This window comes from Melanotaenia boesemani, chromosome 13 (assembly GCF_017639745.1).
Source record: "Melanotaenia boesemani isolate fMelBoe1 chromosome 13, fMelBoe1.pri, whole genome shotgun sequence".
Lineage (NCBI taxonomy): Eukaryota > Metazoa > Chordata > Actinopteri > Atheriniformes > Melanotaeniidae > Melanotaenia > Melanotaenia boesemani.
The window spans coordinates 23,472,430-23,494,963 of record NC_055694.1 but is presented as its reverse complement, the minus strand read 5'-3'; the positions used below and the strand labels follow the sequence as shown (position 1 = coordinate 23,494,963).

The 22,534-nt window shown below is 38.4% G+C and overlaps 1 protein-coding gene across 1 annotated transcript in view; it reads right to left on the bottom strand.

Annotated features, from left to right (window-relative positions):
• The window catches only part of cfap74 (cilia and flagella associated protein 74), a 54,278-nt gene that overhangs the window by 4,459 nt on the left and 27,285 nt on the right, over positions 1–22,534 (bottom strand). Inside the window, exons 22-36 of the mRNA XM_042004034.1 lie at positions 18,258–18,386; positions 11,766–11,853; positions 8,418–8,591; positions 7,775–7,908; positions 7,394–7,661; positions 5,939–6,073; positions 5,714–5,847; positions 5,108–5,242; positions 2,814–2,923; positions 2,677–2,732; positions 2,272–2,391; positions 1,887–2,042; positions 1,546–1,684; positions 921–1,075; positions 633–765 (exon numbers count right to left, since the gene is read on the bottom strand). Coding sequence (XP_041859968.1) covers positions 633–765; positions 921–1,075; positions 1,546–1,684; positions 1,887–2,042; positions 2,272–2,391; positions 2,677–2,732; positions 2,814–2,923; positions 5,108–5,242; positions 5,714–5,847; positions 5,939–6,073; positions 7,394–7,661; positions 7,775–7,908; positions 8,418–8,591; positions 11,766–11,853; positions 18,258–18,386 — 2,066 coding nt within the window. The remainder of the gene's footprint in view (positions 1–632; positions 766–920; positions 1,076–1,545; positions 1,685–1,886; positions 2,043–2,271; positions 2,392–2,676; positions 2,733–2,813; positions 2,924–5,107; positions 5,243–5,713; positions 5,848–5,938; positions 6,074–7,393; positions 7,662–7,774; positions 7,909–8,417; positions 8,592–11,765; positions 11,854–18,257; positions 18,387–22,534) is intronic.

Here is a 22,534-nt window from a genome sequence, read left to right as displayed (position 1 = left end):
CTTTTTGCGGACAATTTCTAAATGTTTGCTAAAAAGAATATAATCAGTCTGCGCTTTAAAATGGCAGGTAATTCACAAAGCACATTTTCAGCTCATTTGGATCATACTAAAATACACTTTGAGCTATGTGTACTCTTGTGTACATCAGCAAATGACTAAGTTTGTACCCTAAGACACTGACAGCCTCAGCGAAGCAGAAAGCAAAACCACATAAGCATGAATTCATGCCAACTTTAAACTTTAAACATCAAAAGTCTGATAACTAATATCAGCTCACATAAATATGAATGGAAACAAGTGAACAACAAGAATGAAATCACCTACGAACTGTGTCCCATACAATTGAAACCATACGATGCTACTTGAACTCTTATTCTGTACTCCCAAAATATTCAGCCATGCAAACTTTACTGAATGTGAGCGGCCTTAAAATACTGCTTTTGTAAAGGTCACATTGGCTGTCAGCATACTATGATTACCACAAGTTACTTCTCAATATACTCTGTCCTTGTTTGAATGAATCATGCTAAGTGTCTGGAAAATCTTAACTGTCTTTACAGCACCAGCCCTACAGGAAACATCATTTTTATCATTATTAATTATCGTCAAGAAGAAATGTACATCTTTGATACCTGTGAGCTGAGGATGACTGGTGATAAGTGGAGGAAGGAGAGATTCAATGGGCACCGTCAGCAGGTCTCCTCCACACAGATACATGCTATGTGAAGAGGCTGCACCCTTCAGCTCCATCACACACACTTTATCCTAGTAGAAATAAACAGTGCTGGGTTAATGTTGATACATTACAGTAAAGTGAGTACATAAAGGGGGCAGAAGGAACATTTGAAGAATAAATATGCATAAAACTATGAACATAAAACTATGTGTGTGTGTGTGTGTGTGTGTGTGTGTGTGCTGACCTTATTCATGAGCTCTATGGTGAGTTTGTCAGAATAGTTGACAGATGGGTGGTCAGGCTGAAAGGTGATGGTGATGTCTTGACTCTGTCCAGGAGCGATGCTGCCCTCTACTGGCACCACACTGAACACACTCAGGCCACTGTGGTTCTGGGTGCCTGTACGGGATAGAAACTATTCAGCTAGTACCATGTCGGCAACTTAAACATTAGATTGAAATATGAAATAAATTAAGAAATTGAAGAAAAAACCAACAACACTTTTTTAGTGGGAGTAATAATAAATATGCCAAAGCTGATGTCTGTGATGCTTCTCTTCAGATCAGACACACTTGTGCTGAAGTAATAATAGCAGAAATGATGCGGTCCTGAATGCCGATGCAGTTCTTTCAGAAAAAGTGATAAAAACAGCCCACACAGAGATAGAAAAGTGTGAAGTAGTAAAAGTATAAACAGAAATACAGCAGAAAGCTGCTTCATCGTCTATATAATCTGCAACCTTGTTTGTGTGGAATATAGCTACGCTATAGTTGCAGGGAGACACGTTTTTCTTTTTTCTTATTCAGTGTTGAAAGTGCTTAACATCTGAAGGTGCCGGTTTATGTGGTGATTCATTTATTACATCTTACCCACAGTGGGCCGGATCTTAGTGCCTCTGTATCCATCCAGTAGCAAGGCTACGCTGTCAACTCCACTATGAGGCCTGGATGGAGATTGACTGGCCAACAGCGCCCTGAACCCCACTGCCAACACTGAGTTGTTCTGTAACTATAAGTAGAAAGGGGATGAATGCTAGGAGCAGAGCTAACAGCTCTGCAAAGGCATCGCGTACAGTCAACACACTCTTTCTCTTCTGGTTTGGCCTGTTAATTAGTCATGGACAAACAGAAACTTCTAAACTGACAGGATGCTACCTCTTTCTTCTACTTTCTCATTTTATCCCTTTGCTACCAGCACACTGTTGACTGACCTGCACAAGTTGTGAAGCGGTCTCCTTCTCTAAAACATAGCCGAAGTCAAGGGGGCCTCCAGTGTGAGACGAGGTGATGGCAGGGACTACACCCTCCCCACGCAGAGTCATTTCCAAAATCATTTTCTGGCTTTGCAGCTCCAGAATCTCAAAATACTGTAAAGAGTAACATTTGGGAAAGACATTACTAAATAAATATTCATGATGTAATTAGTTATATAATAACACCTAACATGGTTTCTCTAATGATTATTTTCAAGTTGAAAGGTAACAGATCAGCAGTTAGCATGGATTACTGACCCACTGCTAAACATACACTTTTAGTTTATTGCAAGACCAAAAAGTCTGACAGCTATATAGTAACACACCTGTAATGGTGACCCACCTTTTTATTCACAGTTGGAGTAAAGGCCAGTACCAAAGTGTGCATTTCTCCAGGTCTTATGCATCTCAGAGCATTAAGGAGGGAAAAAGGACCATTTATGTTCAACACTGATGACCTCAGCTGACAAATGGTCAAAGAAAGGCAACTGCACACAGTCAGTGTAACAAGATATTTGTTAACATTTACAGTAGTAGCAGGACTTTGGGGAAACAACAAAGTCCTGCAGGTTTAAATGGCTAAAAACACAATCTGTGATAGGAACTACTTTTAGAAGTAAAAAAAAACAATACATGTTCAGTTTATCTCGTGGATAAGTTTAACAGCAGACTTAATATCTGTAGGAAGAAAGGTCAATTTAATTTTGATACATTCTTCAAGTTAAATAGTTTCCTGAAGAAAGGATACGTCCAAAGATACATCTGAAATGTTCTGAACGGTAAACCTTTTAATCACTCTCTGACCTACAAATAGTGAAACAAATACAACACATTATGTAGCCTGAAAAAACACAGAAAGCCAAATATGAGAGTGTGCAAACTTACCCACAAGCACCTGATGGAAGTCTATGATGCTGTGGCCATTGTTTGATATCACCACTAGAGGGGGCCGTACAGCAGGACACTGGAGCGTCAAGTAGAGTGTATTTATGGGACTGGTGACATGAAGACGAGCATTGAAATTAGAGGTGTGAAAAACAGCTTTGACTCATTGGAAGCATTTAAGAGTTTTCATGCTTACAGATTTAGACTGATATGTTTTTTTTGGTGGTGTCAATTTAGCTGAAATGTCTGAGAAATGAAGATGCTCTCTACTGAACCCACAGTGCAAACAAGAGATATTTTTGTGGCCTACAATAAACAAGTTATCCTTTGTATGTTTAACTCAGGAAATACACAATTACTGGCACACGTATAGCTGACACAGAGAACTGATAGCTGTAGGTGATGGTTCAGTCCTCTGTTGAGTGAAGCTTTCTACTGATGGCTTCTTTCACTTCCTGATCAAACCACTTGTGTTTTCTTGCTTTTTAACACTGTGGTCCACAAAAGTGTCTTTTATCATTAGAATGCAGGAAAAGAGCCTGGCCTGATGAGCTGGCTCTCCTCTGTTCAGTCATCCTTCTGTTAAGTGGTTATTTGGTTTCCACAATGTACCTTCCACTGCAGTTTTCACTGTATTGAACTGTACAGGAAAATAAACTGTAATATTACGTTTTCTCTATTTTACTGTGACTGTATTCATACTATTAATTTGTGTTATACAAAATTCAATGCACAATATACATAAAGTGAGGTAAAAAGGTGGATTTAGGGCTAGAAGACCCAGGTTCAAGCCCCCAGACAGGCAACAAAAGAAGAACAACTGTGCACCCTTGAGCAAGGCACTTAACTCCTAACTACTTCTAGGAACCAGAATACCAGGCGTCCCACTACTGCTAGTGATAACTAGAAATGACTTAAAAGCTGAAGACAGCTTTCCCAACGGGGATCAATAAAGAACATTTTAAGTAAAATGTTTTATTAGTGATATATTGTTTTATTACACTGATTAAATACAAGAATCTTCCATAAAATGCTAAATAAAACCAATAAATAATAGAAATCTGTCATTTTTAGATGAAATATTTTGTATTTTTGCACTTTTTGACCACATGTATAGGTAATTTAGTTGTTATTATACATACTAACATCTTTCATTAAACATAAAAAACCCAAAATAAAAAAAGAACCCAGTTAAAAGGCATAAACCGTATTTTTATTATGGAATTTAAATGGAATTTTATGATTGTGTTTTTTTCCCTGTTTTTTTCACAGTATTTTTGCCTTAATATATATACAAATTACATATACAAGTCATAGTTCATAGTGAAAATTATGGAATCTAATACAGCTGCCAGCCTGTGATGCCACAATACAAAATTACTTAAGTACTTTCACTGCCATCACAAACTCTGTTCATATTCATCTTTTTTTTCTCATTTACTGTGTGTCTTAAAAACGTTTTAAAACTCAGGTGCCTAAAGGGTTCATACAAATTGGGTTAGCCATCTTCAGAAAACTAGATTCAAGTTGTAGCTCTTCGCTTTTTCAGCATGACAGCAACCCCAAAGCATGCCTCCAACAGCACCGAGGAATGACTGAAAAGGAAAAAATGGATGGTTTTACTCTGGACCATAGTGAGTCCTGATGTCAATCCTTTTGAAAACTATCATAAAGGGCTTAAGATTTCCATTACATAACAAAGGAATTCCTGCTAACTAAAGTGTTTGAATGTATAGCAGAGGGTAAGTGGCAGAAGAAGTCAGTAGGTGGGTGCAAAAAGCCTTCAGAAGGTTACATGAAAAATTTAGAGCCTGTCAGTTTCCACCAACAAATGTGCTCAGGGTACAGTTTAGGTTTGTATTTGAATTTTACTTTATTTTTTTTCACTGTTTAATAGTTTTAGACAATTTCTCACATAAATGACTAAATGTGATTTTATGGTATATATTCACAATGATGTTTACAAGATTTGATGCCAGTACAGAAAGTACAGAAAGACTTTTTCATTTAGGAAGAGCATGTTATTACAGAAGGAAATTCTAATAAAGCTAGGCACATCTAATGAGCTGTTTGTCTTTAGTGGCTTATTATTTCCCTCCAAAATCAGTTCCTTCTCCTAATTGTTTGGTAACCATGGTTACTAAATAGTCAAGATGGGATCTGTGAGTTAAGAAGTGTCTGTATCACAGTGCCACAACAGAAACTTCTTTTCCTTTTTTTGTTCTCTTTTCTCATCTGACGTTGAAAAATGTATTTCTGAGTAAGATGCTTTTGAAAGCTGACTATTGTTGTACCTCCATGTCGGCTGGACCAATCTGTCTTTCTCTGGAGGGTCTCCATCTGACACGAAGCAGGGGATGGTGTGCTCGCTGCAGCGCTGGCTGAAGGAGCGCAGCAGAGAGGCCTTGGCTTCCTCATAATGCTCTGACCTTCAGAGCAAAACACTCACTTTTAACAGGAAATTAATAACACAAATAAAGAAACTCTCCTCACACTGAACACAAATAAATTCTCTTCATCATTCTGCATGATTTCCAGCTCTGTTAGGATTGTATTATTTATGTGGGGATTACAGCAAACTAAAAGAAATGGGAATAATGACATGAATTAATCACCAGGAGAAGTGAGCAGAAGCTTTGTGTGTACTTTAAATTTCAGTCTTTTTGGATCTCAATTTGCAGCCAAAGCTGTTAATTGGTTTTAAGCCAACTTTGCTTTATATAGAGACATTCATAGAGGGTATGTAGCATATTTCCTAAAGAATAATTTATTCTTTTTGCTGTAGTACTCTTTGATATATGGCTACAGACTATTTATTAATGAATATTTTTTTCTTGGAGATTCCATCGCAGCAAACTGAGTTTGATGATATTAAATAAATGTGTAGAAAGGACACTTACCCCAGCTGTATGTCGACCCCATCAGCTGATTCAATTAGTTTGTCAGTCTTTGGCTCTTCTGATGCCTTGTTGCTCTTTGGATTCATGGATCCCTTTTTTCCTTTGCTGGGCTCCAGTGGGGTCTCTGTTTTAGTCTGTCAATATATAAACATGACAGTGGCATGGTATGGGTTTTAATGTAAAAAAAAAAAAAAAAAAAAAAAGGCTATTGAAATGTTGCATCACCTCCTGTTTAGTACATTTATTTCTCTTCAGCTCACGTTCACGGAGCAGCTGGCCTTGGTGGAGTCGACGTAGTGCCTCTTCTTTGATCTCACAATCTGACAATCTGGGTCTGAATATCACCTGGACCGGGCATCTCTAGAATAGGAGAGGTGGTAACATGTCTGGAGTTAGAGGATAAACTATTGGAAGTGAGTATTAATTTTTTTTTATTAATGTGTCCTTACAACCAGTAGCTTTGAATTCAAATATCTTCTTCATTACAGGAGAAGGAGGTTTAAGTTACTTTTGATAGGTTTCTCTGGCATAGAACAAGTCTAGAGAACTGATAATAACCCCTCTTTTCTCTAATTACAGATTTATTAAATAGAGAGCTTTAATTGGGACTCTGTTGCAATGTGGATAAACATAAATAAATGGTAAAGCATATAAAGTTTATAAGTAGTAAGTCTGGAGGATTGTGGCCCACTATCTACTGTTAGAAAACTGTGTTTTGAATACAACTGTTGCAGGTACCTGTGCTAATTTTCAGAATCTCTGACACATTTAAATGAAATAAAACAATGCTGCATACAGGAATAGAAAATTAAGATTCTTCTTTTCTTTTATTTTTGTATTATGTTCTGCAAATAGTGGAAGAAAAGAAATGTTCCTCCACTTCCATCAGGTGTCCAGCAGAGTGTCTCATTACACTGCAGAAGCTTCTGTGCGAGCCACAGCAGTGTTGATGGCATTTGACTCAATGTAATTCTGTTTAACTGCATTTAGGTTGTACCAAGAAGATTTTCTCCTGAGATCCTCTGTAGTCATTGTGCTGTGACTGCAAATCACAAGAAGTAAAATGCATATCTTAGTCTCAGGTTTGGTTTCCTTATTCGGTAAAATAAAAGGTTAATCAGGCTCAGCTGAGGACACTTTTCTGGAAATAAAGCCCCACTGAAAGCAGTTGGCTCTAGAAGTGCCAAAAGGACTTATTCGATTTGAACATATCTTAGGAAGTCAAGTGCTAAATTGCATCTTAGCCATTCAGCAGTTCAGTAATTCAGTGCAGCACTTTCTAAATCAGTGGATCCGCTTATGGGTTCTTTCCTCTCATACAACAAAGCGGAGTCTTGGAAATGAGATTTGGAAAACAAAATCTTAGATCATGGTCAGCAGGTCAACTTTTCCTAGAATTTCTAACTGCGTGGTATCAACCTCCATCAGCTGCTGGAGGTTGAAGACCCTGAGATGCACCTAAAAAGAGCTGCATTATACTTTTAAACTGACAAGGGAAAAAGACTTTGTCTGCATGTTGTGAACTTGTCTTCAAGCCTGATTTTATCATCAGTTATTTTCCTGTCCAAGACACAGACTATACAGTTGGATTTCTCCAGATAAGCAAACTGTTCTGTATGTGTAAAATCAGTGGAGTGGCTCTTAAACATGAGTTTAATCATAAAGTGGGTCCTACTTCACCTCTCCAGGGAGAAGGCGTCCTGCTGAGGGAGAGATCCTGATGTCTGAATTCTCTGGTAGAGTGAAACAAAACAACCTGGGAGACCCAAATGTCATGGTGTCTGGTGTGAGCGCTTGTTTGGGCTGGTTACGGTCAGTGTGATGGTTGACCAGGTAAACTATGGCAGTGGATTGGTCACCTACAGCGGTGGCCCTAAACCGAACCAGAGAATGGGAGAGTTCCAGCGGCGGCTGGACACCCACTCCTCGACATGACAGCAGAAAGTCTCTAGAGGCAATGCAAAATAAACTATGTTATAATCAGGTCTATCGATTAAGCACTCATCCTATAAATTGACTTATGTTACATTTATCAAACTCAGTGAGGGTTTTCAAATAAACCTGTTAATTCCAGACTTGCAGGTGAGTTGGAAATGGTATTCTCTGGCTGTGTTGGCACTGAAAATCAAATCAATCTCCAGGGTTTCTTGTGGAAGCAGAGTCCCGAAGCCATCATTCGGTTGGATCTTGATAAACTGCAGATTGAAAAAAAAAAGATACAATTTAACAAACTTAATATCACTTGGACTTAAGATTTTCCTGAAATCCAAAACAGGTTTTGAAATAATTTATAATCTTATTTTTCCAGGAAGAATCACAGTTAAACATGATTTAATTGACCTTTATTCAACCAGATAAGTCAGTTGCGAACCAATTCTTATTTACAATGACGACCTGGGCCAGAGACAACAATAAAACATAAATAGGGTCTTAAAAAACATATGAAAGGTACATGAAAGAAATAAATCTGAACACTTCTCTGGTTATGTTTCACTCATTCTTACACTTTAAATTATAGTAGCTCTACTAAGTCACCAGCCCATAAGATGGGAAATCTACAAAAAAAAGAGGTGTGAAGCTTAAAGTTGAACCTTATCGGCTTAAAAAGGGTTTAGAACTAACATGACAATATATAGAAAGACAGCAATGATAGAAATATCACTTACAGTAACAGGATAGGAAAGGCAAGGGATTCACACAGTACCTCTGGAACACCTAAGAAACCAAAGTCTTGAGGCAGGAAGGACAGATTGGTGAGGCGAACCCTGCTCCTGACCGACATATAGATGGAACAGAAGCCAAAGTCCACCTCAGTCTGGTCAAACTGCAGGTCTGAGGAGGTCACAACTGCTTGGACTGTAAAATGAGCAGGATGCACCTAAAACAAATGTAAAATATGAAACACCTTCATACAATTTTGGAGTAGAAAATTTTCATAAACATCACTGAAGAAAAATCAGTTTGATCTGTTTTCCTTTGGGTGTATACACGCTTTGGATCTAGATGTTCTCCACTGAATTTCATCTCATAACATTACTCTGTGTGAAGATGGCCGACTTATATGATGCAGTCAGCATTCATCCCAAAAACTTGTATCAATTTTCAAGTCTTAATCATATACTCTTATATTCAAGGTATTGTGTTTATATAAAAAAAAACATGGCACACACACACACACACACACACACACACACACACACACACACACACACACACACACACACACACACACACACACACACACACACACACACACACACACATAGTGAACTTAGGAATCTTTTATCTGATGTGATCTCACAGATATAAATACATGCATTTGAAGTATCCAGCAAATTCATGTATAATTTTAGTCGTCCAGTACTAAATGGAGCCATGCTTTCATGAGTAAAGTCACCCTTCATCACAAGATATGAGTGTGTGTAATCAAACCGAGAGTTCTGGCTCAAAATGGTTGAATAAATTGAAATACTAGCATCAACCTCTACTTGACCAGGGACATCCCCTTTCATCCCCCAGCTGGTGTTCATCAATAATTCGTAAGCAAACCTTTAGAAAAAACAGAATCCAATCCTTCCTGCTTTCAGTTTTACCTCTTTATACCCTTTAAGGCCCTATGCAGTCCGCATTACACAGCCCTAAACCAAATGGCTTCTCCTTATTTTTATTTATATAAACTAACCTTTAATAAGTATATTTATTTTCTGCATCAGCTGGGGACTGTAGTGTGTGGAGCAAATATTTCTCAAACAGGGGTAAAATAGCGCATTTGTTGGAGACTATTTAAAGCTGAGGATTAATACAGATTTCATGCTCTTGTGAATATTTATGACAGCAGAATGATGTGTTTGACACAATTCAAAATAAACTAATGTTGGGATGTTCATAAATCAGCATGTCACCCGGAGCAACAGAGGAGCTCATCAATGTGGTTTTGACAGTTTAACATAAACAACAGAGCTCTGTAATGCACAAGTGGTGTTAATATTGCAAGTTTTATCATTTAATCGCGCATTATGTATCAATTTATTCAAAGAATGGAAAAAGAAATGAGTAATTTTGTTTCTTCAGATGTCATCGTCTTGAGTCGTGGCAGTGCTCGGCAGATGACCTTGTCCCTGCACCGTTGCTTTACTGGCTGCTGTGGTGTGCCTGCTGACCAAACTGTTGGCGTATGAATGTGTGAGTGTTTTCATGGTTTTATGCCAGAAGCTCAGGGCCAGAGGCTGGGGGCAACAGCTTTAGTGCTTCACAGGAACATCCTGGCTCTGTCTTTGGCTCCTCATCATAGCCAACACACCTCAATCCTCTCCTCCTTTTGGCCTGGTTGAGACATTAACTAGAGGCTGGCAGAGGGAGGGAAGGAGAGGAAGGTTGTGGTTTGGCAGGAAGATAGATCAGATTTAGATTTTCTAAATAAAAAAAAAAGGGTTGGCAAAAATGTGGTACAAACGGTCTCTGCAGCTGCTGTGTGTTTTTAATAAAAGCTGTTGTGTTTAAATTTCAAAATGATAGTTGGAACTCGAGTATAGGGAGTATTTAGATTTGCGCCCCTGGCGAAGGATGAATTGTAAATTGCGTCCTTGTAAATGTTTGAGCATTGAAGTCAATAAACAGATGGTGGCTAATTAAAAGGTAAAACCTCAGCACTTGACCCCGACAGTGAAGGAATCCGGTGGCTCTGCTTTTGGGGGACATTTTCCTGCTATGGTTTGGATCTACTTGTCCCATGTTAGGGAAGGTCACTGCATAGTCATCACCTTCATCTCATGAAAAAACATTTAATGTCTGATGGTAACAGTCCTGTTCAAGATGACAGAACCATTATGCTATGGCCTTCACACACACCAAATGTGAACCTAATCTACATTTCAATCCACCTCTGTGGGACAACTCGGACTGTGTTCACCAATATGCATGTTTATATAGACCATGCTTTACTGTTTCTTTACTCATACATAGTAACTATAATATTGGGCAAAAATGAAAGGAAATGATGATATATAATTAAACTTAGGACCCAAACTTTTGATGCCACAATAGATCTGAATCAGATCATTGAATCAGAAACACAAACGGCAGCAGTACAAACTTCTCACCTTCTGTGAGCACAGAAATACTGTCCTCTTCAAGACTCTACTTAATAACTAATACAATGCCAAGATTGTATGGCATGAGTTAATGAACATCTCAGGAGTCATAGAAGATGCAATGCAGCGATCAGTAAATCAAATACTGACATGTATCATGATTGTGGATATAGATGACATGACATGAACAGAGGAGTTTACAATGATTCCTAAAGTGGGTTTTAATAAGAAAAAGCCATGTATCACGCATAAGGTTATGCTATGGGAGTTGATTTACCTTAACAGGACTTATTTAATGTGCAATTGTAATTTTCTAAAATGTATTTTATCTCACATTTTTACTTAAGCATGTTTATCATAAGGGATTTTAATTGTCACAATTATTCAGCTGTCTATAAGTTTAATGTACAACAGGATGATTAAAAAGAAAGAAAAAAAAAAAACTAACAAAAAAGCAAAAAGCAAAAATCATTAAATACATTTTACTCAAGATACACTTTAAACACAATAATTTTAATTGGAGATTTGGACAGTAGTTTCAATTTTAATTAAGTACATAATATTCCAATCCTCTCTATAGCAATGATGGCTGTAGCTCATTATGAAACATAAGAGCATAAAGCATCATCAGCTTATTTTATAAAAAGAAAATGCACACATTCAGCTCTGCCCCACCAATTATGTGCAAACGAAGACATTCTCAGTAAGACAATGTAGGCTAACATTTATGCTTGGCGTATTAGGGTCCATAGAGTAACTGGGCCTTAAGGGTGGGAGATAATTTTAGCTTGTTACCAGCAAAATAGGTTACAACCTTCAGTGGCTCTGCTTCTGTTTGGGACAAAGTAGGACACAAGCACAGCACTGCACGATAAATACACCGACTTCAAGATGACAGGTACTTTACAGGATAATAAATGTAGCATGTATGCTCTGTATACAATGTAGAAAATGGTGCAAACCTGGCCCGCTACTTGCACTGTCATTGGAACTTCCAGAACTCCTGTATCACGGTCAAAAAATTTCTCAGCGTCTTTATGGAGGGAGGTTCTATGAGAAGGCAAAGAGGAGGGAACAGTGTGAGGACACAGAGAACGCTCTTATTAAAAGCAGCTTCATCTTTATAACCATAAGCAGAAGAAAACAAAGGAATTATTTAAAGTTGAAAACAAACACATAACTGCAACAATTATTTTAACGGTTGCTCTTTTTTAATTTTCAGAGTTCAGATATTAACAGTCAAAAGCTTCAAGCAACTTGTAAGTTTTATTTTTTAATGATACATGAAGATTCAGAACCTGAAGACCCATTACTTTACTTTAACCCACGACTGCTGGATTGGCTTGCCAGAGAAAGCAGAAGAGAGATGAAGAGCGCGCCTCCACACTACTGTAGGTTGTAGCCATGGTGATGGGAGACGTAAGTATGATTCAAACAGGGCCAGTAGTCATGCACAGGCTTATGTAAAACTCCAGTCTCTCAATATTACAGCGTCGAGAGCAGCTCTCATGATAACATATACGCTGAATGTGTGTATGTATGATTCATTTTCATATCAACAGTGGTCAAATGTCAAACACAGCTTGTGGCTTAGATCCACTGACCACTTTTCACTCTCTCTCTCCCCATCTCCCATCCTCCTCCTTTCTTTCCTACGAGTTCCTGCTTTCCTTCCCTTTCTCCCGTCAACTGTCTTCTCTGTTTTTCCCTCGTTATGCTCTCAACGCTCGTTGAAGGCTTGAGAGTTAATGCTGTAAATGTCAGTGGTTTAAAGGCTCTCCTCTCTCTTTTTTTCAAAGCTCAACAACTAAGTCATGCCTTCACACAAATCCGTCAGCTGTACAGGTTTGTGTTTCCCATTTCACAGACTTCACATCAGCAAATATGCTGTTGTTTTACAACTCCAATGAGTCAAAACCAGAAGGGTCACTTCCTCACCCATCAAAATGAAGTCTCACAAATTCTTTTTTTTTTTTTTTTTGCTTTCCCCTGTCATAACTCGACCAATGAGCACAGAGGGTGTATTTAAGGAAGCACTCTAGTTCTGCCTACTAATAGAATCGCTGCTGGAGCGTCACTCTTGAATTAGCTTGGCAGGGCAGAGTGGAAAAGCCTGGTGGGGTGTCGCCAGGCCCATATGTTCAGTAGAATATGTGGATGGATGGGGCTTCAGATTTGTCAGTGTCCTGCACAGCTTTACTGATTGCTTCCTCTCGATAGCCAGATTATCCACAGTAATTCTCCTTTTTAGTCTTTAATGGAACTTCTTAGATTTGTGGAGGACACTAGAAGACTGGAAATGCTGTTTGAACTTTAACTCAGAAGCACTTCAACTAAAACTTCCATAACTAACCCGACCATCCAAGATGTGGTGATTATCTAAAAATAATGACAGAGTTACAAAAGATTAACAGTTCTTATCAGATTTGTGCCAAATTGGACAAATATTCCTATTCCAAATACATAATACTCCTGTTAATGTGGAACCTTGTTTGGATTTTACATCACCATTTAAAAAAGTGATTATGAAAAGGATTACAAAACGGATTAAGGGGTATTAGAGTTTTTCACCATGGGATAATGGATGGGTGAAAATGACAGAAAAGACCATGGCTGAAATGATAAAAATCATTATAACCAAACTGGCTATTTTGTTTGTTTGCTCTGCTTTCATGCATCTCATTGTACCATTAAAGTGTTTGCTTCTGACGTGAGCAGCGTGCCAGCAGTAAAAAGCACTGGCAGAGCTGTTCAGTGTAATCTGTAGTAAATCATCCTCGTAATCTCCCTTTTATCAACCGGAACAGCTAGGCTGGACCCATTGCCTGCTCTTCAGAGATTACACATAAAACCACTCTGACAAGCAATCCTATTCAAATGATCCAGTCATCAGGTTAACACAGCAACAATATAAAAGAGACAACAACCTTCTCATGTATTAGACTGGGAATTCCTGGACTAAGTGAGCTTGAGCACATGGCTAAAATATACAGCACGCATACTAAAATGATACAATCTGTCTTGGTTGTTTCACCCATCTGCAAAAATGTCCAACATTTCATAAAGACTAAGAGTAGGAACATGATCCTTCTAAAACTGTCAATTAAAATAGCACAGGCTGAGGGTTATACAACTATAGTTTATTTCAACTAAAGAAATCCTTTCCCAAACAGAAAATTGCCCCAAATGAGCCCAATTTCATGCTGAAAGTGCTGAAACAAAATAGTGATTAAATCCAATTGTGTCCTTCATTCCAATGAGAGTCATTCCTCCTAGCTGAACAGGATTACAAACGTGAGCCATTACTCTTGAAATACAGAACAATGCTGTGGATATGTGAGGGAAAAGTGTGGGCTGGATGGTGACAAATAAAGGTGGAGGAAGACAGGCAGTGAGGGATGAAGCAAGAGAAAGCTGCTGAGCGATGTGGGCAGGTTGAGCGCAATCTTTCAGAGCAGGAAGCAAGAAGGCGCACACTCTCTCCCAAAAGCCTGAGGAGGGAAGGCAGGACGCAAACACCTGTGTAAAGAATGAAAGCTATGAGTCATTTTAGAATCCAGATTTAACAGCGTATGAGTGTGTGTGTGGATGTGACAGTGAGTGAAAGCAGTGCAGATAATGAGGATTTGGAAATCTAATCATGGGCTCCGGCTAAGAGAATTGGCAGTGCCATTATAAATGACACACCACCACTGAATAAAACAAAAGCCAACCCAGGAAAAATCAACAGATTGGAATGGAGGACCCAACCATGACAGAGATGACACATACAGGGACACAGCCTGGTGACATTTATTTTCCATTCCCTTTCTGAACTGTGTGATTCTGTTGAGGATGGAGGATAGTCCTTAGGCTTAAAGAATATTTTATTTACATACAGTATATATATAAAATATTTATATTTTGTTTCAGTTTTTAAAGCTTTAATCATACTTATAATCAGCTTTGATTATAATACATTCCTCCAACTCCAGTTGGTTGTTTATCAGTGTTGTCATTAATGCCAAATCACAAATGGAAGTCTTTTTTCCCCGAACAATAAATCCCTGACTATCGCTCAACCGATTAAGAGCGGAGGTGCCCTGGACATATGCGGGCAAGCACACTCATATGTTTTGTGAGGTCTTAGTGGCTCCACAACTCGGAAGGTCACTTCACTTAATTTACTGATGTTATTTCTTGAACCCTCAAACTTTCACCTTTTAATCTGGATTAAGAAATATTCCAGCCTCCGTGCAAAATAAGGGAATTTATTTTTTTTTTTAAAATATGTGGTTCTATTCTCTAGAAAGGTGGTGGTCAGTTGCTCTCATTGTGCAGCTGACATAATATTAATCTTTATAAATTGTTGTCCAATTGTTGTCAATAGATCATTAATTTTAAGTGCTTTTCAAAACATATTTTCCAGGTATTTTAGACTGGTCCTCTTTGGCAACAATCTCTAGGTCTTCTCAAGATCCAGGATTTATTTGCCATCACTCTGGTCTTTAGTTGTCTTCTTTGAATGCCATTGAAATTCAGGTCTGGATTCCAACATGTTGGTATTTTATCTATTAATATCTTCTTCACCACTTTGGAAATAATATATTTTGGATCATTGTCTTAATGCAAAGTGCTGCCAAAGCCCAAGTTTCTCTTGAGACTGCCCATTGTTTTTGGTCATAGTTTAGAGCAGGCCTCTTCAACTTGGTCCCTCGAGGGTCACTATCATGCAGGTTTTAGACGTTTCCCTGCCCTAACACACCTCAAATTAAATTATGCACAATGACCTGTTAATTTGAGTCAGGTGTGTTGGAGCAGGAAAACATCTAAAGGTCATTCTGATGATTACAATCAGTTGCGGTATCAGTGTCTGACGACAGACATTGGGGTTTTAATTCTGACCTCTGATGATGTATTCAACGCAACTGTCATAAAACATGTTGAAGAGAATGTAAAAAAAGGACTTAACTCTTAATACATTTAACATTCAACTAAAGAAAAAGTGATTAGCGTTAATGTTTAAGAAGTTATGTTTTTTCTAGCCAATTAGATCAATATTGCTAGTTTATATTCATCATATTCATTTAACGTTACATCCTATTGTCCAAGTCACAAGCTTCTGACATATTTGCATGCAAGTAAAATTGCTTGTGTGTTTTCTTAAAGACATCACAAGTCGGACATCCCTGTATTTCTTTATCATAAAAATCTTCTCTGAAACCGCTGCAATCTGTAAGATGGCTCTTTCACAAGCAAAACAAGCCCCCTTATAAACAAATAAGTAAAAAGAACAGTTTATAAAGTTTCTAGTTTCTAGTATTTTGTGGTGTTAATCTATTCCAATAACTTTAAAAAGGCAACTTTAAAGTCCCACTTCAGCTGTTATTAATGCCAAAAGAACACATAATGTACAGAAGGTGTACCAGGTCCAAGTGAAAGTAACTGGTATATGGACAGTGAAGACACAGCCTTTAGCAGCCAAGGTCTGAATCTCTGCCTGGGTGCAGATGTCCCAAAAATGTCCCTGGTGGCTCAGTTGGTAGCTGGCAGCTTTGGCTGCCTGCATATCCATATACCAAGAATGTCACCACATGGGTGTAGAACTGCTAGCAAAGGCAGGGCATAAAGGAAACACACACACACACACACACACACACACACACACACACACACACACACACACACACACACACACACACACACACACACACACACACACACACACACACACACACAAACTGACCTGTTGAACATGCTAACCTGTACTTGTGGTGACTCTTGAATAAATTGTAATGAATTTGATAACAGAACCCAGTAGATTTTGGGTAATATTTGCAAAGCTTTGCAGTCTGGTGATGATAGTTGATTTTTTTCTCATAATATGTCTTTTAACACATAAAAACTGAACTGGATCTGGTGTCTGAGGTTAGCAAAATAAGGACCAGCATAGAAACAGTGGTGGATGGTGATGCAGCGAGGTAAGAGATGAGCTTGATAATAACAGAGAGGCAGAATGAATGCAGCATTAGAGAAGAAGAGAAGAAGCAGAGATAGAGAAACCCAAAGAGAAAAAAATATATAGTGAAGCACAGACGTGGAAGGCCAAGAAAAAGAGAAGTATGTGAGAGAGAGTGGGAGAAGACAGCCCAGCAGCAAAAGAGACCCAGAGAGAAAATGTGTGATACAGAGGGAGTAGGGAGGGGGTGGAAGCCGTGGTTGTGTCAGTGCTTGTGAACGATGCACCATCTCAGCAGCAGAATGAATAAAGCTGTACTCTAATCCTCACATTAAAACCTCTGCTGATTCAGTACAGCAGATTACTGACATTTTTGCACTTTCCTCTCCTGTCTCACTACTGTACGATGACCACTGCATGCACCAAACTTTTGTTTTTCATGCATACAGAAACTGTTTTTCTCCTTTTACATCAAAATACATCAGCCAAGCTATTGATACACAACACTGGTGAACTGTGATATGAGAAAAGTGAGGGTGGGCAGGAGAATACTAGCACCCACACAGAGATTTTACATATTGCACGCCTCTCATATTCGCCCTGGGTGTCCCCTGTCCGCTCTCTTGGCATTCCAACCGCAGTTCAACTCCTGCCTCTCCAGCTAAATATAGAGCCTAGATTGTTGTTGAAAGAATTACCGGGTCCTTCAAAGTCATTAGACGCCATTATCAGAAGCCTTCATACTACTGAGCTCAGAATCCAGAAGCAACTCTTAGACCCACTGGCTCACTGGGTACAAATACTTGCACAGCTTTCTCATGAAAAAATGAAGTTATTATACAACCACCGTGGTAAACTTGTGACCCATCAATGTCAGTGCTACTAAAGAGGATAAACAAATGCTTATATGGGACTATTTTTGTATCTTTGGCCACTATTTTATCAATTATAGTGAGACTAGAGAATTAACATCTACAACAAAGTCTGTTTAGTAAGAAACAAACAAAAAAAAAAGCTAATTGTCTCATGGAATACAGATTATCCACTTTGTTTAAAAGTTAATCTGGGATTTACAATTTACCCTTTCATCTTCACTTTTCCCAAATAATATAGGGTGAGCTGAGTTTATTTAAAACAGTTCCTCACAGTTTATCCCTCATCTGCTGTTTATTTTTATCGTAAACAAAAAGGTTTTGCTAACAATTTTTTTTTAATTAACTGGAACTTTCCTTTAAAGTTAGGTGTGTAGGCTTATTGTTTACTACAAATACCAAATATCTTTTTCCGAGAGCCCTGCAGTGTTTACATCTTTTGCGTTGTTGTAGGTGTCTCTTAGAAGCAGAGTCTGGGAGCTGAATAGACTGAAAGTTATGCAGGTTTAGTACAAGTCTCTTGTCAGTGAAAGCATTTGCAATTTCAAAGAAGGTCAACAGAATCTTAACAAGCTGTTTACAATAAGATTATTAACGCTCCAGCAATTCCATTATCATTGCATCCTCTGTGTGTCCTTCCTTACCTTGGCATGAACTTCAGCTGAGCACTGAAGCTTGACTGAGCCTGGATGAAGCCGGTCTTGGGAAGAATCTTCATGTGTTTCCTCATTTCTGGGCACACCTCAAAGGTCAGTTTCAAAGCTGTAGTGGCTCTGTTATACAAGAGGTAGTTTTATTAGCACAATGCTAACACAGAAGACAGGTAAATGTCATGCAGGGTGTAATCCAGGTCAGGCTGTACAGTTTATTCTAAGACAAAAGTAGTGACGCAGGAAAATAATGTACAAGAAAACTGCTAATGTAAGCCTGCTTTTAAAGTTGCAGGTTACAGTTTCATATGGAGTGGGGTGGATTAGTGGTGGGAAAGTTGGACATAGAGAACACTTTATTGCTTCAATGCTGGACTGGCTATTTTTGGGTTCTTCAAATCCCTCCTTCACAAAATACATTTTTTTGAGCTTTGTGATCCAAGTAAACAAATCAACTCAGGCCATATCCAGACTGAAACAAGTTTAGGTGTATCCGCTTAAGTTTTTGTTGTTCGGACATGTCATCTTCATGGAATTGGCGTTTTGGGAGCCCAAAAATGTAAATAAATAAATCTAAAAATGCCAGTTTCAACCCATGCACATCTTTCATGATCTGATGATGCCATAGCCTCACCTCTCCCTTAACCCACATGTGCTAACCCTGCTAACAGCTACAACAGTTTACATGAGTTTATGTGCATGCTTCCTGTCTTATTCTCTGTTTTTGGTGTATTTCTGCAGAAGCGTTACACACACATTTCTTGAAATAATTCTGTCTTTATGAAAAACTTTTTTAAGACAAAATGAGTTCCGTCTGTGTGTGTGTAGTCTCAGTGGTCAGCATTGAATTAACACATATACAAGCACAATGAGAATAAATCTAAATAAATAAATCTGAACAAAAAGACCAAAACCTAAGTAATAAAGATATTTAAAATATAGAGCATTAAAGGACAACTGAACTACTGCTACAGGACTTGACAAGGACAGATAAAAGACGTTTGTTCAAGTGACATCTACAAAAAATTGCCTTGTATAGAGCCTCAAGTCCTTTTCATTAAAGCGACCTAATTTCCAGGAGCTCCAACAGCTGGTTGAACTTGTGGCTGCAAGCCTCACTTAAGGCTGGACCTTGTAATATATATGGCTCCTCACTCTGGGAATTCTTCAACACATCCAACCCTAACCCACACTTTCGAAAATGATAATGAAAAAAAAGCTGCCAAGAGTTACTTACAGAAGGTGTGTCTACTTTCATCTTTAAAGGCACACAAATGAAGCCTGAGTCAGCGACAGGCAAACAGACTGAGGGATGCTTCATTTTTTCTTTCCTCTCTCAACTGAAACGGCCCATTTTAAACCATGAGGTCAACCAGATGGTTGCTTCCCTGAGGCAGGGACTGCCAGGGACATTTGGGAGATATTAAGCTGCCATTCTTCCTCCAGCGGAATAATAACCTTTAAATTCCTCTTGGAGGAAAATTCATGGATACATAATCATTTTTTGGGCAATTGTGCATTTTAATTAACAAGGGCATTAAACAGATTCAGCCATTTTTACTGGCAAACTGTGACCAGTTTATTTCTGAACAACTGTTTCATCATTCAAAGGTGTATTTCAAGCACTGTGGTGCTGATCCCATTACACTAATCTATGTATTATGTTATATGTACATGTCAAAGTAAATGCTGATGACTTTAAGTTAAAGATAAGATTCCAAAACAAGAAAGACATCACAGTTAAGACCTGGTCATAAATCAACAACTGAGACAAATATTGATGATACAGAATTTACAGATATTTTAGACAAAAAAGCTTTGAAATCATGAGCCCAGTTTTATGGGGTCTACCTCCTCATTTGGCATAAAAAGGTGACAAGTCCATAGTAAAATGACACAGTTTAGGGTGAAACATCAAACTCATCAATCCTTATATAGATACACCAAGGGGCCAACCACGCTTGTACCCTTGCGTCCTGGGAGAAAACAGCCACAGTCAAGTAAAAAAAAACCTAACCCTTGAGAAAAGTGTAGCAGGGTTTGAAATGGGTGTGACCTCCAGCGTCTACTATAATCTGACCATGCACTGGTCCTCAGAAAAACTAAAAAGTGTGTGGAAGAAAATGAGGGGCTGTCAACATTTATAACTATGAAAAGATGCTAAAGAAAGGTTCCAACCCAAGTGGATGTTGGAATCTACACCTCAATTATAGCGACAATTGTAGTAGCAGAATATGTTGTTGGGGATCACTGTTGAAGATTTGCTGATTGATTTAAAAAAGAATTATACATAAAAAAAACACTTTCCTCCCCCTAAATTACCCCAAAATTGAAATGTGATTTCATTAAAGGTTCAACTAACAAGATATAAAACTGAAAATAACACAAAAATACTTGGGACACATTGCCAAGTGTTCTTTGGAGCAGATGGGGTCTCTGAGGTTTGCTCTTTCCAGATGACACAAGCATGGTCCTGGTTTTCTTTTTCTTTCTCTTTACAACTTACCGAAAAAAACCAAAAACCGAACAAAATCCTGTGTACAGTTGGGAGTTTTCAGCGCATTAACGGAATCAGTGTTTCCACAACCATATGACTCTGCAATGTGCTGTTCATATTGTTATAATTATAGTTGTTGTTCTTGGTGTGGATGGCCCTTCAGGCAGTTTACGCTGCAAACGTTCAACTAGCTACCAACCTTGGTGGACATATTCCTCTCTCACTCAATAATTTCTGTATTTCTCCACACTTTTGACAGCTCAAGGCAAAATATTAAAATAGGAATAGTTTAGAACAAATGTCACAAACAGTGTCTTTGGATTTTAGGCAAATAGTACCAGAAACTATTTATCCATTATGAATAATGTAAAAAAGTTCTGTAGAAATTTTAAAATGAGACCTGAAAATAAATTCCTGCTGGGACCTTTGGGTAGCAATTATCCAAAAAAGGTCAAATCTTTTATCTGAGCAGTAATTATAATAATCCTAATAAAAAATTACTGAGTGAAGTTGGTAAAGCCATGATGCAGAGAATGTGTTGAAACATTCTGCCCATTCTTAAGGAGACCCAAAAAACTTTGTTTGCATTCCCCATATGTACACCGAAGCCCCGTGGGATACCGATCTCTAAATGCAAAGTAGTCTGGACAACTATCATCATAAATGCAGCACTTTCCACATAACACAATATAGATTTCAACATAATCAGCTCGAAGAACACATCATCCATTAACATATGTGCATATTTTTTGTTAGAAAAAAGTACAACCAAGCCCAAATCAGCAACACACTCATCACTTTGCTCGGAACAAACAAATCTAAGCTCAGGCCGCATTAAGATGCAGTATAGCTGGCACATTAAGCATACAGTAAAGAAGGAAAAACCAAGGACAGAAGGCTTTTTGAAAGAAAAAAGCTGGTTGGTGGTGTTTTTGTTGCTTGAGTTTGGGCAGGAATGCTCAACCCCCCCAGCTGGTGCCAGTGAAGAATGGCTTAAAAGTCCAGGCTGAGTGTTTGAAATATGAAAAAGAAAAACTCTGCCAACTGCGTTTATATTCCAATCATTGGCTCACAGGCAAAAGTCAGAAATTGCATATCTTAAAAACTTTTATAAATACATTCAATTAGGAGGAGTGAGAATAAAATCACTGGCTCGAAGGCAAGATAGACAAATTCAATAATGCTTTTGTGCTCTTCTCTTAAAAAATCTGTCACAAACTAGGAAGGACATGTGGGATATCTATCTATTTAAAGAAAAAAGTGACAAACTGTGTGATGAAAGCAGCAGCTCTCTTATTGTTTTCCCCCGAAAGCCTGCCAAGCTATTTTGTGTTCACGTTATTGTCTTGGAGGCAGGGTGACATATTGCATGGTATGCGGGTCCAAGCATTAGCATTTCTTTACTTGAAAAGCTGCAGTTCACACTGACACTGTCATCGTCATGTTGTCACATGTGCTGGTGTGCCAGCGCACCAGATGGCAGTTGTCACAAATCCCCTGTCCCCACACATGCACACCCTCCCCCACATGATGTGACACAATGACTGGCTAGGTGATGACCACACTTCTGCAAATGTTATTGCCCCTGCTGGATTCTTAACCTTACGGCGTCCATCATGATGGATCATAATCATAATCAAAAGGGATTTACTTTAGATCATAAAAATCAAAAAAGTCTGTGGGGATGGGAGATTATTTGCTTTGGCCTCTTACATCATCATTTGTTTATGAGTATTTCTCAGCTGCATCTATATTTTTGTTACATCCGCACATT